We start from the raw sequence: 15,869 nt of genomic DNA, 5'->3' as shown, positions 1-15,869 counted from the left end.
GAATCATGGGGGGTGCAGACTCCCGCGACATTGAATGACGATAGGAAGTCGACCTCTCGATAAAAGCCGGGAAGCCGAAAGGGGGATCCCTAGCTCCGTTCAGGAGAGTGATGTATTCTAAGTTTCGGTGTTCATGAAGTTTCAGAATTTGTGAATCGAAGTAATATAACTTCAAGAAATGGAAGGCGGACGAGTACGCGCAGGACCTCGCGGTGGACGCTCCGGACGTGCCGGACCCCCCGGAAGAATGGGCCCTCCCGGACCGATGAGAGGACTTCCCGCCAGAGGCGGTCCCGGTGGTCCTCTTCAGCAAGGACCCGGTGGTCCCCCGATGCGAGGACCCGGAGGCCCCATGCGAGGACCCCCCGCAGTCATGAGAGCCGGACCCGGCGGACCAGGCCTAGCTGGCGGACCCGGTGGACCCATGCGAGGACCCGGTGGACCGATGCGAGGACCGGGCGGACCTGGACCGGCTAGGAACGGACCTGGCGGTCCAGGACCAGCAAGGAACGGACCCGGTGGACCGGGGCCCGCCAGAAATGGACCCGGTGGCCCTGTTCTTGCGAGAAATGGACCTAGCGGCCCTGTGCTTGCAAGGAACGGACCAGGAGGACCCGGACCTATCAGAAACGGACCTGGAGGACCAGGACCGATCAGGAACGGACCGGGAGGACCTGGACCTGCGAGAAACGGAGGGCTAGGAGGACCTGCACCCCTGAGGAGCGGACCTGGGGGACCAGTACTGGCAAGAGCGGGACCAGGAGGACCGGGCGCGCTTCGCGGCGGCCCCGGTGGATTGGCCGCACCCGGCCCAATGCGAGGACCTGGAGGACCAGGACCACTCCGAAGCGGCCCTGGTGGTCCAGGAGGCCCAGGACCACTCCGAGCCGGACCTGGAGGCCCTCCCCGTGCTGGACCAGGGGGTCCGCTCCGCCAAGGACCGGGAGCTCCTCTGCGTGTTGGACCAGGAGGACCACCGCGATCTGGACAAGGAGCTCCTCTGCGAACTGGACCGGGAGCTCCTCTGCGCGCTGGACCCGGGGCACTTCAGCGAGGCCCAGGCGGTCCTCAGAGAGGACCCGGTGCTCCACAACGAGGCCCAGGTCAGAATCAGAGAGGTCAACAACAACAACAGATCCAACAACAACAGCAGCCACAACAACAGCAAGGCCGACGTGGAAATGCTCAGGTTGTGCGCGAGGACCTCGGACCTCAGACCAAAAGGGCTCGCTGGGAAAATCAGCAGACTAACGTTTATCAGAACGAACAAACACGATACAATGATGATCTCGATCAGAACGGTGACTACGACGTCCTGAACGATTCTGGTTATCAGAACGGTGACTATCAAACAAATGGTTACCGAGGGGACAACAAGAGATACGGGTGAGCAACTCCTCGGGAGAACGAGATCGGAAATTCGCACTCCTGTCAATATTCCCACTGGAAGATTCGAACACCTCGTCGTTGCTAACCGCTTCATTTCAACTATTCCGTAGATATCAGGACAACGGTTACAACGGCAACTATCAGTCCAATAATGACGTCGGATACGACAACGGAGGCAGCTTTGACCAAGGCTACGGACCCAAGGACAACTACCGACAGCAAGCGGGTGGAGACTACGGTAAGTACAGAACTAATGGGCTCGGGGGAGGATAATTGTGAACAAATCTTAATCGGGTCTCTGTCCATTCCGGCAACGGATTATGAATCGCTCCGAATGGTGTATGCTCTAGAATCTAGAATGGTGGGAGATCGACACCCCATCAATTGCAAGCTGAAAGGGACATGGTCGAGGCTGTGGCGGTTTGGTAGCGAGGAGCGGGAAAGTCTCGGATAAATCACCGTTATGCATATATGGAGAGGGAATGAGAGGAATGATGCGGAAAATCATCGCGAGTCCATCGCTCGAGCAGCGAATAGGGTCCGACGTGCTCATCCCAGTCTAGGGACACCCAAGCGATTTTTAAAGGAGAGCTCCAGTAAGCTCTTGCACATCAAGGCGCGTCGAGCTCGATCACCCCTCCAGCGATGACATGACGCGAGCACCCTCGAAAGCAACGACGTGGGAGGTCCGATGAGTGAGCCGAGGCATTCATCTCAGGACCCACCTCAAGCTGATCCTCTCAAGAGGTCTTGGTGTGCGAGACATCAGCAGACGTAGAAGACCTGCCCAGACAGAATGAATTGCGTCGCGACGATCGACTCCCGGAGCAATTCACTCTAGACATCCGAAAAATGGGGGAGGGGTAAATCATTTCACGAAGCATACTCGGGATGTATTCTCCGCGATTGAACGATGCATCTAAACCCCCGGGGTGGACCTTGGCGCGTGACTAGGTTGACCTCGCAGAGTCGGTATCGGTGTCTGAGCGCAGTCCCAACCCCGAAGCCATGGGGCAGCAGAGCCTAGCCTCCCCATTGGAGCGAAGCACTAATCCTGTAGGAGAGGGTTCCTATCGCTGAGATTGGGGGTCGAGTCGAGAAATTCTGGAATTCCTCTAATGGGCTCAAATTGCCCTTGTAAATGATCGTCATCGTCGGAAGACCGAGCCATCTTCGGTAGATTCTTCCGCGATGCTCTATCGAGAAAGTAGATTGTAGAAACCGGGGGTTCTACCGAACGAGCGGGCTGCGAGCCTTGGACTCGCTAGATATCAAGGTTGAGAGCGCGAGAGTCGAGATAATTACTCTCAGGTATGATGCACGATATGCCGCGATTTGTTTGAGCGCTACTGAAATTCGGATTTTGAGAAGACAGCGACTGAGTGATCTACCCTTTCAAGTCAATGCATGATATCGAAGAGCATCGATGAGCCACGATGCCCGAAACTTCGAGGAAGTCTTGTCGATGTCGATAAATTATGGCTCCAACGAATCACTCGGTGAAATTCACGGTCGCGGACATGGAATGAAAATCCAGAATCAGACTCGAGAAACGGTTACACAGATAGACATGATCGCGGAGAGTCGGGACATAGCTCCCGATCTCGGAACCATAGGGCAAAGAATTACGGTCAACGGTAGAAAAAGTGCTTTGTGGGGATCAGCGACCGCTGATTTTCAAGTGCCTGCATTGAGGCCCAGGTCAGAATGCCTCTTCCCAGGATATGCTACTCCAAATGGCCCGATCAGGGGAAGATGATGGACGGTCAATCCGTGGGTGGGAGTCGCACACGACTCCGACCCACGCAGCAGTGAGACATGAGTGTACGAATCGCGTCGAGACGAGGGGAGTTCAGAGCTAGCTCGAATTGGATTGCTGCAGTGCATCTGATACGTCGAGCTCGCGTGAAATCACAGGTAGTCGAGTACGATGATCCTGAATGACTCCTGAGGAACCGACCGCCATGGAAAGCCGTATCAATTGAGCCAACCCTTTCAGCTTTGCCTATATTCCTGAATCATTCTTCCGGTATATTCCAAGTCTGCCTGGTGGAGAAATCTATCCGAGTCTCGGATTCCGAGACATACAGTTCGGGGGGGGGGAACCGACGCTAATATTGATGGAACGCAAATACTCTACATGGCGAGGGTCGTGAAAGGTTCGCCCGCCTTGTCATGGGTATTCTGCTCCCCCTCTTGACCGTCACGCCGTTTGTTAGGTCGGCGGAGCCCGCAGAAAAATGGAGAATGGCAAACCGATGAGCTTTGCGAGGAGACGGAAGCGGAGTGTTCTTGTGAAAAGACCTCGCTCCTGTTCGGTGGGGGCAGCGCGCGTAAGGAACGATGGGGAAACGCGTCTAACGGAATATTTGTTACTTTCTGCAACGCAGGTTACAACCAGGGACCTCAGGGAGGATATAACTCTTACGACCAAAGGTCCGGACAGAATAGGAGCCAAGGGTACAACAACTACCCTCAAAGACAGCCTTACTAGAGACGGCATGTCTCGTGAATTCTTAGCCTCCCTTCAATTCTTATTAAGCGTGTCCGTCGAAAGCTTGATTTCCTCTGCCAATATTTGGAACTGAGCAGTCCTTTCTCATCCCGAGACCATCGGTGGATGAAAACAAATGCGACTGACTTCGCAAATTTCTTTTTTTTGGTTCACGGAAATCACGAAAAAAATAATCACATGTACAAAACACGTCGAAACGAAAGCTGACACGTAGGAAGAAGACAGTCGCGACCGCTCGACGAGCGTCCACACTTTTGCAGCAACGTCGCAAGTGCAGCATCGTAGCTCTCAGTGTCTCTATCGGAGTATTCAACCCATCTATCCTACAACCGAAAAGCCTACGCTCCAACCTATCATTACCTTAAGCCGAGACGAGTCCTTGATTTTTCAAGAACGACTTTCTTCATTGTGACAAGGAAATTACGCCTGTATTTGCATCTACCATCAACCCATCAAAAAAAGCTGAAAACATGAATAAAAACCGGATCAGCCCTCATAACGGTAGACCCTACAATCAGTGAGTTCATTCTTCATGGGAGAGCAGACCGGTCGAAGTTGTCGCTCAGTCGACTCCTTCTCCTAGGTACATACTCTACGCTCGTTGATTGAAATCGTTCAGTCTGTTGTACGATTTACCGGGGTTGTCAGTGGCGTACGTATCTCGCGCTTGGAAACGTCCTCGCTTTACGTCACAGCCGACGGCGAGAGGGGATCGGACGGAAAGCTTTGAGCGTCATCTCCCCAAAGCATGTCAGTGACTGAAGTGTGGACCAGAATGTCCTACGATTGACGACTCGTTCTGGACGAGACACAGAACATGAACGGACATGGGGAAAACTGTGGGCCGAGCCTTCAGGGATACACGAAGTCGAATGGCATTCTGGATCCGGAAGACGGCCGAGAGAGCCTCGAGGAAAGAGCTCGAGCTGTAAAATGAGAATCGTGATAACTGCCAGGGACGAGCCCAGGATTCCCTCATGGAGGGGCCAAGTCAAATTTTAGAGAAAGGCGAGGGCTCGAGATGACGAGGCACCTTCCGGGGGCCTCTATCTCGACATTCGGACGTGGAAACTCTGAAGGGGCCCTCGACAGGTCCCTTCTGGGCACGCCACTGACTGAGCTGTGCAATACGCATCTCGGACTTGTGTCACATCCCCGAAACGTCGGGAGGGCGGACTATTATCTCCCGCGGACAAGTGGTCCGCGAGCCGCCTTAAGTCAGTAGAGGCACGGGTTGCTGTGGGCTGCAGCTCGGGATGGGCTACGGGCTCTTTCCCTCCAGGTCGTTGAGCATTTTCCCGAGAGCTACTTGGAAACTACATGGAAGTGTAATCAAGGTTTTCCCCGAATTTTTTCTGCTACGAGTCCAGCCGTGAGAATTTGGGTGGCCACGGATACTGTAGCGAGAATGGGGGTCGCCTTTTGAGGAGATCCACCGTATCCTCAGCTAGAATGACGCCGATTGACATCTGAGCTTGGGATGCGAGATCAGAGATCCTCGCGGGAAGTCCGAAGTCCGAAGTTTTGAAACGCTTATCGTGACGAATTCCCAACTCAACGGATCAGGGGAGCGCTTGATAGCGTAGGTGAAAAGTGATCTGAGAAATCGACGCTCGGAAAGCTCGATCAAGATGCGGGTCGATCAGACTCGGAAATGCAGCATAGTATCCTGCACGATGCCTTGCGCGGAAAAACCATGAGCGAGGCGGCTACATTACAGCCATGCGACCGACTGACAACCCTCGGCATATCAAGAGCACTAACACGGGCGAGGTACTACTAATTGATTCCCTCGGGCTGGGGTAGATAGAACCCAACGACGATGGGCGATGGATGGGGTCGAACTTGCTTACAGTGAGCGATCATGGACGCCGGCTCTCGAAAACGAAACGCGATTGCGAAGTCGGATCCGTCAGAATGTGCGATCGTGATCCACGCCGATCATGAGGTTGCTATTGCTTACCGCGTCAAGTGCCGCACACTGATTTCAATGACGGATGAAACCTCCGCTTGGTTGGTGGGTTAGTCCATCAATCAGTCAGTCAGTTGATCAACTCAATGCGTCTCGACCGAGAAACGAAATCCAGCTGCAAAATTCAGATGCAAAACCAGACGTGAATCTTCGAGCTTACCAGAAGAGATAACGCACCCACTACATGGGACAAAAGTTCTGTTCTGTCACTCGAACTTTCTCGAAGGTAAGTGTGAAAGCGCACATGACGTTTGTGCCGTTGACAAGCTCGAAATTCATAGGGCAGAAGCGTACCTCAGGCAGGGTCCCGAGTTGACGAGAGAACACTGGAGCAAAACTTTCGAACATGCTTCCTCGGTGAAGGAAAGCGTGCAAAAACTCGATGCGTATGGGTGGTATTCGAACGAAATTCGCTGCAGCAGCGGATCGGGGGCATCGAAGCTGCGCAAGATCGTTGAAGATCGCACTTGCGATGGTCTCTCGATATTCGAGTGGAGCCGAAGTCTCGGAAGCGAGCCGGCCATCTCGTGTTACACAGATCCAAGTGAAACAGATGTCCAATCATGATCATGATTCGGAATGAGCCGCGACTTCAAACGTCGTCACCCGATGCCTGAGCTCTGAGATGAGGGTCTCTACGCCATCGAAGCAATGAAGGGGAACTCATAAGACCCATTTGTAGACGTCGAGATTCCAAGAGAGCCGCGAGCGGCCACCTGTGAATGCGTCAGCTTTCGTGCCTTAGATCACCTTGAAACTCGAGGAAAAATCGGACAGTCAATCATTCGACGCGAAGTTGACGTGTTGACCCGGGAGGGAACTCGAGATCAGATCAGATCTACCTAATTCGGATTGAGACCCGATTACCACGTGACCGACTCCGTTGAGGAGCAACGATCGGGAATCGGTGAACCGATCGTGGTCCCCCCGATACACGACGTTGAGAATCTGAGCGTATTCGAGGCGAGAATCGACAGACTTCGCAACGAGTCCATAGATGCGCAGTGATATATTTGCATGCGATACCTCATGGGAGGGTCAACAAGGATCGTATGAGCACGAAGATTTTAGAGTACATGCCTCGATAACGAGAGCGATGCAACGCTGGGCTAAATTGATGGAAAAACTGCTGTACCACACGCGCGGGAAGGGGGGGGTATTCATTCCTTAATGATCTTATTATTGAAAGGGGACGCTGCGATGAAACTATTGATTGATGAAACGAACTAATCCCTCCTTTATCCTCGCAGGTTGAATGGTAAGTTCATGGGTGAGTATTCTTCAGTGCATGGTCGCCGTGGATTTCGCAGGACTCCGACGCTTTCCGCGTCGATGGACGACTCGGATGATCCCCGTTGATTCCATTTTGAATGAATGAGAAAATAAACGGATATCCATGATTTCACATGTGGAGTTTTCTTTGTAAACTGTCCTCTCGCAGAATTCCCCTGTAGACTGAGCGTCGTGTTGTAGGTATGTGTATCACGAAGTTAGTGGAATGAAGTCGATCACGATCGTCCTGTACACTAATTGCTGGGTCGACTTTTTGGTATGCGCAGTGTATACTCGATTGTGCTGCGGTGAAGGGATAAGGGACGAGTTCGGCGAGAATTACAAAGCCAGATGAGCATGCGTTCACGGTCCGGGAAAACAGGAGGTGGTTCCGTTTCTATTCAAACTGTTAGGTAGACAGCTGGACTTTGAATACGGAGCGTGAATTTTCACGGATCTATTAGAGCGTTCCGCAGAATCCTGCTTGGGATTCAGCATGGGACCGCGCGCGGTTTTGAGGCCAGGAAGAGTCGATCAAATGGCTTGCTCGCGCCGAGCCTCTTTAGTGATGTTCAATTCCTTTCCTTCTAAGAACAGGTAAGAGGGAGCTGAATTGGGTATGGGAGGATGTCGGTGAATTTTTCACAAGAGGACCGAGTTGAGACAACAGCCCTGGTCTGCTGAAGACGAATGCAGGACTCACTCAGCAGAATTCGCGAAAGTTTCGATATTCCCTCAGGTTCTCCTGGTCTGTAGGAGCCTCGATTTCGATCCGCCTCTGGGGAAGCCATGTCGGCGGTACAACGTCTCCCCATGTTGAGTTTTGGCGTCGACGGAGACTCCCCGTCATTCCATCAACGTATTCATTAGCTGTCTATCCGCTTTCTCGCTTGCTGACCCGCCGCTCCATGCTGTGGGTCGAGATCGCGGGAAGTTGTTTTCAAAATCAGTTGGCATGTAACGAGTTCCAAACCCTCTCGGATCAACGTCGGAATCGCGCCTATGCGGACGCGAGATCTGGAGAAGGAAGGAAATCGAAGACCTCTATCGGCTCCGTCACTCCCCTCGCTGAGACCGTCTCAAAGGGAGAAACCATGAGGAAAATTATTGGATCCTGAGCCGATAAGATTCGATTGATGGGAAACAACGCAGATGGTCGGCTGGGGAACGAGACTTTTAATTAAGCTGGCGAAGAAGAGAAGCTAGACTCAGTGTAAGTGACCGCGGTCAGATCTTGATTTGATCTCATCATCCCAGCATACTTCATCGGATATTTCTGTGAACGTTTTTTAGAGTCAGTCAGCCAGTGAGTCAGTCAGACGCCAGGTGCCGTTGAGGCCAGGGAGCACTCGTTGGAAAGGCCCTCAAGTTGGCATCGGAAGACAGGAAGACCTGAATGAGAACATTCTCATTCCTCAACGATTGGGTTCTTCTGCAACCGGCGAGTGTTTCCCCCAGCAATTTAACGGGTCTTGATGAATTTCGCACTTCCCCATCTATTTAGCCGAATTCTCACGAATACTCGAAAATTCATCGTTCAGGGCATGCTGGCCAGCGAGGCGACCATGGACGGATTAGCTGAGAGACGAGAGCCTCATGGTCAGATCTCGCGGAAATCGATTCATCGCGCGCGCTGTGGATCACAGATCCTTACAGCCACTTGGAGGTCACTTTGTATAAACTCATGAGAGGAAATGGAAAACGCTTCAAGAAACTGTGTCCTCTGGGACTGCATCGAAGCCGGACAAGACAAGCAAGCTCGGCATCGGTCATAATGTAATGCCACTGATTCCGTTGCTGGTAGCTTTTTTCGACTTCGAGTCACTCGAGGGACGACGAATGGCTAATTCCTTTGTCCACTTCCGCCGTTCGCTTCCAGTCGAAGCAGTGTCTTGGGAAATCAGATGGGGACATCGGTCGTCGCATTAATATCGTCACCGCTAGCCAGCTGGACGACCAACCATCCAACAGTCAGCCGAAGCGACACAGTCGAGTCAACAACGGACAGTTGGGGCTTACATACAGAAAGTCCGGTACTGTACTGAACCCGTGTGAACAAGGACGTACAATGCGCTTCGCCCACCGGGTATGCATTGTACCTAGCCGAATATTCCTTTGTCGCTTACTCACGCCCCGTCATTGTCGAATCAGGCCCTCGGATGTCTCAGGTTGTATTTCGATAAGGAGGCGACGTCGTCGGTAGCTTTTATTTCGGAGCAGGCTCGAGCTCGACCGAGTCCTTAACCAGTGAATTTTTTCGCACGAGCTCTCATCGGGGAACTTCTGCTGTTTTCACTCGTAATTTCCGTCCGCTTTAGGAGGATTTCATGAAGAAGTCGAAGTCGATTTATACAGTTTCCTGGACAGATCATTCGTTGCAGCCGCGGAGGAGGGGAAGAATCGTACATGCACTTCGCATGCTCTCGCTGAGCTCTGTCACGGTTTGTGGCACCGAGCGTAGTCGCTCCTTGAGGTCAATGGTCTTAAGCTGATATATTGATCGATCTATCCATTCCACCGAGTCTCCTGAGGGGAGCAAACTTTGCATTTTGACTCGAAGCCCTGCACCCCACCGTTCCTACTCCCGCCGCGTCGGGAGTATTGTTGTCGAAGCTTCGAAGCATCTTATACAAATCTGCATCAAACTCGGGGTAGGGATTCGAGTGGGAAACTTCGGTCAGCCGCCGAGAGGCGCGTCCCGATACTCTCATCCGGTGCATAGGAGGAACTCCGCCAGAGAGAAGAGCCTCCTGGTGGAAGCGATTTCTTCAGAACTCTCGGATCAGCGTGAGTCGGTTCTCTGATCGAGATTAACACGATGCTTTGCGCGTTGTCTGGAGATATCCAGAAAGAATCGATCGACTGCGGGGCTCATCGACAGCTCCGCCGAGATCGATGTCCACTGACGGAGTCCATCGAGACGGACACCCGCCCCACCTTCAAGAAGAATACCACCATGTACCCGAATCATGTATGCGCATCAGATACCGGAGCGGCCACTGACGATTCCGATTCTGTACGTGTCGTGAGAGCGTCATGTAGATGGGAGAGAGGTAGTTATTGCGGTCGCTCGCTCGCCCAACTGATTTATGGTAGCTGAATTTCCTGGCGGTAACCCGAAGAGACCCGAAAGTCTCGACAATGTTTCTCAATCGAGTTTGCTTAGCCTTCCATCTCGGTCTTCCATGGATTTGTTCATTTTTCAAATGTTCGACCCCAGGCTGTTGTCGACGCCGCCGCCACCGCGCCGTCCCGTCCCGAGAGGACGAACGGGGCCATGACTCCGAAATAGGACCCGCGTTCGTCCCCCAATATATCCCGATGCACTGCGGCTCGTCGGTGGCTCGCTCACAACTTGATTGTCAAATGGAAAAGATGCATAGCTGGCCTGTTTTTCACCGGTGCCAGCTTTGCAAGCCGGTCGTCAGACGAGCCCGAGAAGTTCGTTCCTTCATATCCTCTCTCAATCACCCACTCTTTAGGAATCAAAGTCGACGTTGGAGTCGGCGGCGCCAGAGAACTTCTGCCGAGGAGCTTCCACTCGCGAAAAGAGGGTTTCAAGGGCGGAAGTGTTGTTAATACAATTTCCGCTAACGCTTTGGCTGGGGCTTGCAACCCAGCAGCGACTGAGCCCTCCTTGTCGTGCTGTGAGATTTAATTTCTCTGCATCTTCAACTCGCGTCGTCAAATTATGTGAAGCCCCTGCATCCGGGTGCGACTCGCAGCGTTTCCTGTGATCATATCTGAGTACAAATCGTAATTGCCATTTCGAGCTTGAGAATATCGCACTCGGTGGCTGAGTTCCGACTGGAGCCGCGGGAATATCATATCCGAGCTGAGGACGACTCCCGGCTGCTTTGTCCTCCCGGAAAAATGGAGCACGAGAGGAAATAACTCGAGGATGATTATTCCTGGTTTTCGGTTGTTGTCGCAAAGTGTGCGGACGGTGCGTTTCCTGAGCGTCAAAACGGAGTTCCGTACGAAAGATTCTACTGCAGTTCGTTCGCGGAATTTCGTTCAACGAGCCAGGCGAACAAGAACCGTGAATTCGGAAGCCGCTCGGAAGCTGGGTGATGAGAATATTTTGAGTTTTGCCCCGGCGCGACGGTCCGGGATTCCTCTGAGTGAGTCGTTCCGTCGAAGGTCGACCCGCTGACCATTCAATCCTTGGAGCCTCGTGACTCGCGGATCGCTCGCGGGACGCTTCGCAGAAGAGCGCGTTCCCGTTTCCCGGCGAATGGTTTCGAAGACAGATGGTGTTGATTTTCAATCCGGATCCAGCCCGCTCAAGAGCCCACGTTTCGAGCGGGACTTTCAAAGTTGGTGGGTGCGTTTGCGGTGAGACATTGCTGGCCTATTCTGAGCGAGCCGGGAGACACAGCGGCCCTTTTAGTGAGATTAGACGAAAGCATCCCTCAAGAGGGCACGTATATTACACGTTACGAGGCGGCAGAAGCAGTGACCATCGCGGCCGCTGCCGCCGCACATGGAGAGACCGCTGAGGAAACGACGGAAGGCAACGCCAAAAGAGAGCCCAACGCCTTTACGGAACTCTTCGGTTCCTCCGACAGCTGGCTAGCTGCCTCCGCTGCGCAGCTCCCGAGTTTCCATTCGTTGATGCGCCGAGCCGCGATTTCTGCAGAGGAGCCCTGGCTGCCCGAGAACGCTCCTTGGCCCTGTCGCGACTCGTCGTCCGAATGACCTGAATTGATTCTCGTCCAATCGTCAATCCCTACGAAATGAACCATAATTGTATAGTAAGGAGCGAAATAGAGAACTTCTTTCTCCCCTTGGAACGAAGGCCTCACTTTGAACCGGCTCCGTAGGAAGTGCAGACTGCCGAGGTCTTTGGAAAGTTATCCCGTCATCGACGTTGTAATCGAGAACGCGAGGGCGTCGCTGGGGGTTCCTGACTTTGACAAGGCTCCTCGAGATCAGGTGTCTGTGGATATGGCGTGCGCGACACGAACAATGCCGCTTTGGTGACAATGTTTTTATCAACTCCGCCTACTTATTCCATCCGTCCCTGAGCTCGTCACTCGCTCCTCCGCTCGCTTTGTTCTCTCACTCGCTCGTCTTGCTCCGTAGATTCTTCGTGCACACTGGCTCCAGCCTGGACGTAGATGACGGCATCGTACGAGCCGCGTGAGCGATTCGGTGTGCGGGTCAACCCTGCAGATATCTGAACAATTTTCAAGTTCGCATCTCTTCGCCCCGACGGCGACTGAGAGAACACAAGAGCAGATTCTCTGCGAGGAATCAACAATAGCAATGAGTTCACAACAAGGGATGGCGGAGGACCGGAGGTTTCAAAGCGGGGCTCTCCGGCAGGGGTGAGGGGTTGCTAGACCGCAGCAGCGATGTCGGGGTGATGTGAAAGAGAGGCGCCAGGAATTTCCAAGCACTAAAGAAACAGGATGGCAAAAGGGCGTTGCCACAAGTACATTGCCGGGAGACAGGAATGCGAGGAATCGAAGAGGTCTCCATGGTTGATCTGTGTGTCTGTTCATCTCAACCTCGTGATCCCTCTTTTTCCGTCAATCGTACCCTTCGGCATCGCCTCTCTCTGCGTTCCCTTCGGGTGTGTTCTGTTGAGGCGCATTCCCAGTCCGCATAGACCACACCACCGTCTGGCCCCCTACATCCGCCCGCCCCTTCTCTATCAGTTCGATCGCTTCATGTCGCGTTAGAACGTTAGAAGTTTCGACGGAAATGATTCCGTCCCTTGATTCATGTTATCGATCGTCGATCACGACGTTGGGGGCTTTGGACCCTCACGTCTTCAGACTTCCGCGGGATTCTCGCGCCCAACTCAGAAACGGCGAGGTAATATGAGGACCGCGCGAAAATCTCGATCACCGTCCTCCGGAGCTGTGCGACATTTGAACGGCACCAGCAACGATCATCCCCCGGTCGACCTGTCCATTGACAGCATTCACTGAATGCCTGCCGGGCGGAGTGCGGTCTGCTCGTATCGCCGCCGTGCCAGCTATGAATAGGATCGTCTATCGAACAGTTTCAATTATTATGACACACCGTCGCACACATACTCAAAGCGAGGTACAAGCTGTTCGGATGGAAACGCAGAAAATATATCCTTTTAACCACGCCCAGTATTTGCTCGAGTTTCGTGGGCGACAAGAGAACGAGAATCGAGAGTGAGTGTCGGCAAAGGAAAACACCACGGTAGGTCCTGACCAGAGGAACAGTTTGCTGCCGCTGGTCAAGTGCAGACTCTGAAACCGATCAAAAATTCCATTTGCAAGCCAGTCACCGAACCACGCAGCCTTCTCCGTCCCTTCCTTCCCTGACTGGCCACTAAAGCCAATGCTTTGTCGTTGGTCGTCCCTCGTTCCTCTCTCGGTGTCAACCGCTCTCCCGTACTCCTCTCGAGAAATCGTTGACCGCGAGAATTCACCATCCGCGAACCCGCATATACGGGGTCAACAGACTTGACTTCATCTTCTAAGAATTTGCTCCTACGACGCCGACGGTCTCAGCTCCTTCCGTCCGTGAAAGTCGTTCACCATGCCGAGAATTGTCTTCATATGTGGGTAATCCATGCTCTTAAGAAAAATGTGACTGTTCGAAACGAACCTGATCCGGAAAATCATGCCGGAAGAGCACATTGAACCAGAGCACCGGAGAACAAGGGGAATACGATTCGTGAAGGAAGTGCCAGGAGAGATGAAATCGCATGTCGGGGTGCGGGTGTCTCAGCTCGGTGGAAGAGAAGGAATTCCTCGTCCATTGCCAAATGGGTCGGAGCCGTCCCGCCGAGATTTGCTTATTTTAGCAATTCGAAACAGATGTGACGAGCCCGCCAGACATCCAGCCAGCCGCCGAGCCCTCGAGTTAGCATGCCCGCGCTCTTGGCTGCTGAGACACCTCGTTCTCGGCGCTTGCTACGGATGAGGGGAAAAAAACTGCTCAAGCTCTGCATACCCTCCTCTCGGACGATATGAGTAGCTGGGGTCATATCGTGAGGGAGGGCTCTGAGCTAGTAATTATTGGTGAAGTTCGTGGGTAAATTTCACAACAGAAGGATCAGTTTTCAGCGCCCATGATATCCTCGTCGCCGAAGTAGCTCAGCCGGGAGCTGAATCAGGGAAACATATTTTTGTACCGGTTGAATTTCTGACCGACGCGTCGTGCAGATTGAGTCCGAGGGCAATTCCGTCCAAAATTTCATCCGAGGTCATTTCGCCACGAGCGCTCGAAACTCAACTCGGGAGAATGTTACGAGAAATATGTAGGTTTAATTTTTGGTCTCTGTTGGAAGCAATTCTCCCACCGAACGAGGAACTCCGTTCTCCTTTCTTCCGGGTTGTCACTCACGCGAATCGATCAATTTGCCACTCCCGGCGATGACCCCATGACACGAAAAATATCGAGAGGTTATCAAATCTTCGAACATTTGAGATGGGATGAAACGACGACTTATTCTCGGATTTGCTCTCTTTTCCTAGTCGGTCTCTTTCCGTGGGAGGGTGTACGGAAGCAAAAGCGCTGCAGATTCGACGGACATTTGTTCGGGAGGAAAGTTTGCAAATATTTGCGCGGCTCGCAGACGTCTGAAAAGTATGTTGCGACCACTGCCGCTGCTGACGACGTGGAAGACGGGAAGAGGAGGAAAAGGAAACACGAGGCTCCTCGTTCATCTGTTGACCATTCTCCCGAGACCGATTTAGAGTTGAGCGCTGCCATTAGCCGGACCTCTGCGTTCGCCGCTGAACAGCGGCGGTCCGTGTAGCTGATATTGGATTTGCTTGGGGAGCATCTTGCGTCCTGAGAGTGGAGATGTCGAAACGAGCTCCTCAGAGACCCTTGTCCGGATCAGACTTCATCTCGCTCGCGATCATTTTGAGAGAACTCCTGGTAAGTAGTCGATTGCAGACGTCGGATTGTCGGAGCGGTCGAGCAGAGATCAGTATGTCGGTACAATTAGAATGTGGCCGGTCGCATCTGCGCCCCACCGTGAAACTCGGCAGGTGTGCGGATGGTACAGCGAAATTCGCTGTCTCCTTCTAAGAGTTAGTCTAGACTCTTTTCTCAGAGAAGGAACGAAGAATCTGGAGGATTCTCTGCGGGAGGGAGGACATAGGAAACGGCTCGCCTAGCCCGAACTTCGGTGCGATGATTTGACCGCTCACTACGTCACCTCTGATACGCTCCTCAACCCACTGAAGTTCTCCCTCTCCGATCCGAAGGGTCGACGTCCCACCACAGAAGAGACCGCGTCTGTTTGTATTACCGGAAGTTCTTCGAAGATGTTTTCATGCGACTCGTCGCTGCGAGCCTAATAGCAGATAATCTACTATTAAGCGGTGCATTACGGGGGCAAAATGCAGATCACGTTTTGATGAGCACTATTTTTTCCGTCGCAGCAGAAAAACAGGATTAAGCTTGGAGCATTGTCAACCTCCAGGATCCCACTTGAAATAAAGTCAGGAGATGTTCTCTCCTTTCGCTCAGTTGACTCTTGCTGCGCCATCAACGGATCAGCTCTCCGACCGGGAAACTTCCGAGGAGGGGCGAAAATCCAGACTTAATTTTCTAGCCTCCTTCCTCTATATAGTATCATCAAATCCAGAGCCTATCCGGGGCTCGTGACCCGAGAAGTCTCATCGGACGGAATCCTGGAAACTTTGGACGGAACCTCACAGAATCTTTCAGCAGCCGTCAAACGAAATCGTATTCTCTCGGTCGTCCGACCTCACT

At 52.9% G+C, this 15,869-nt stretch overlaps 1 protein-coding gene across 1 annotated transcript; it reads left to right on the top strand.

Moving 5' to 3' along the window:
- The first annotated feature begins 247 nt into the window (after positions 1-247).
- On the top strand, positions 248-3,883 carry LOC100905304 (translation initiation factor IF-2). Its single transcript, XM_018641413.2, has 5 exons — positions 248-518; positions 721-1,103; positions 1,190-1,386; positions 1,500-1,627; positions 3,780-3,883. The coding sequence occupies exons 1-5, from the start codon at positions 248-250 to the stop codon at positions 3,881-3,883; spliced, it is 1,083 nt and encodes a 360-aa protein (XP_018496929.2).
- Positions 3,884-15,869: the final 11,986 nt, after the last annotated feature.

Source organism: Galendromus occidentalis, unplaced genomic scaffold (assembly GCF_000255335.2).
Source record: "Galendromus occidentalis unplaced genomic scaffold, Mocc_1.1 scf7180000077530, whole genome shotgun sequence".
Taxonomy (NCBI): domain Eukaryota; kingdom Metazoa; phylum Arthropoda; class Arachnida; order Mesostigmata; family Phytoseiidae; genus Galendromus; species Galendromus occidentalis.
Note: the sequence above shows the minus strand (reverse complement) of the source record. Positions and strands in the feature narration are given on the sequence as shown.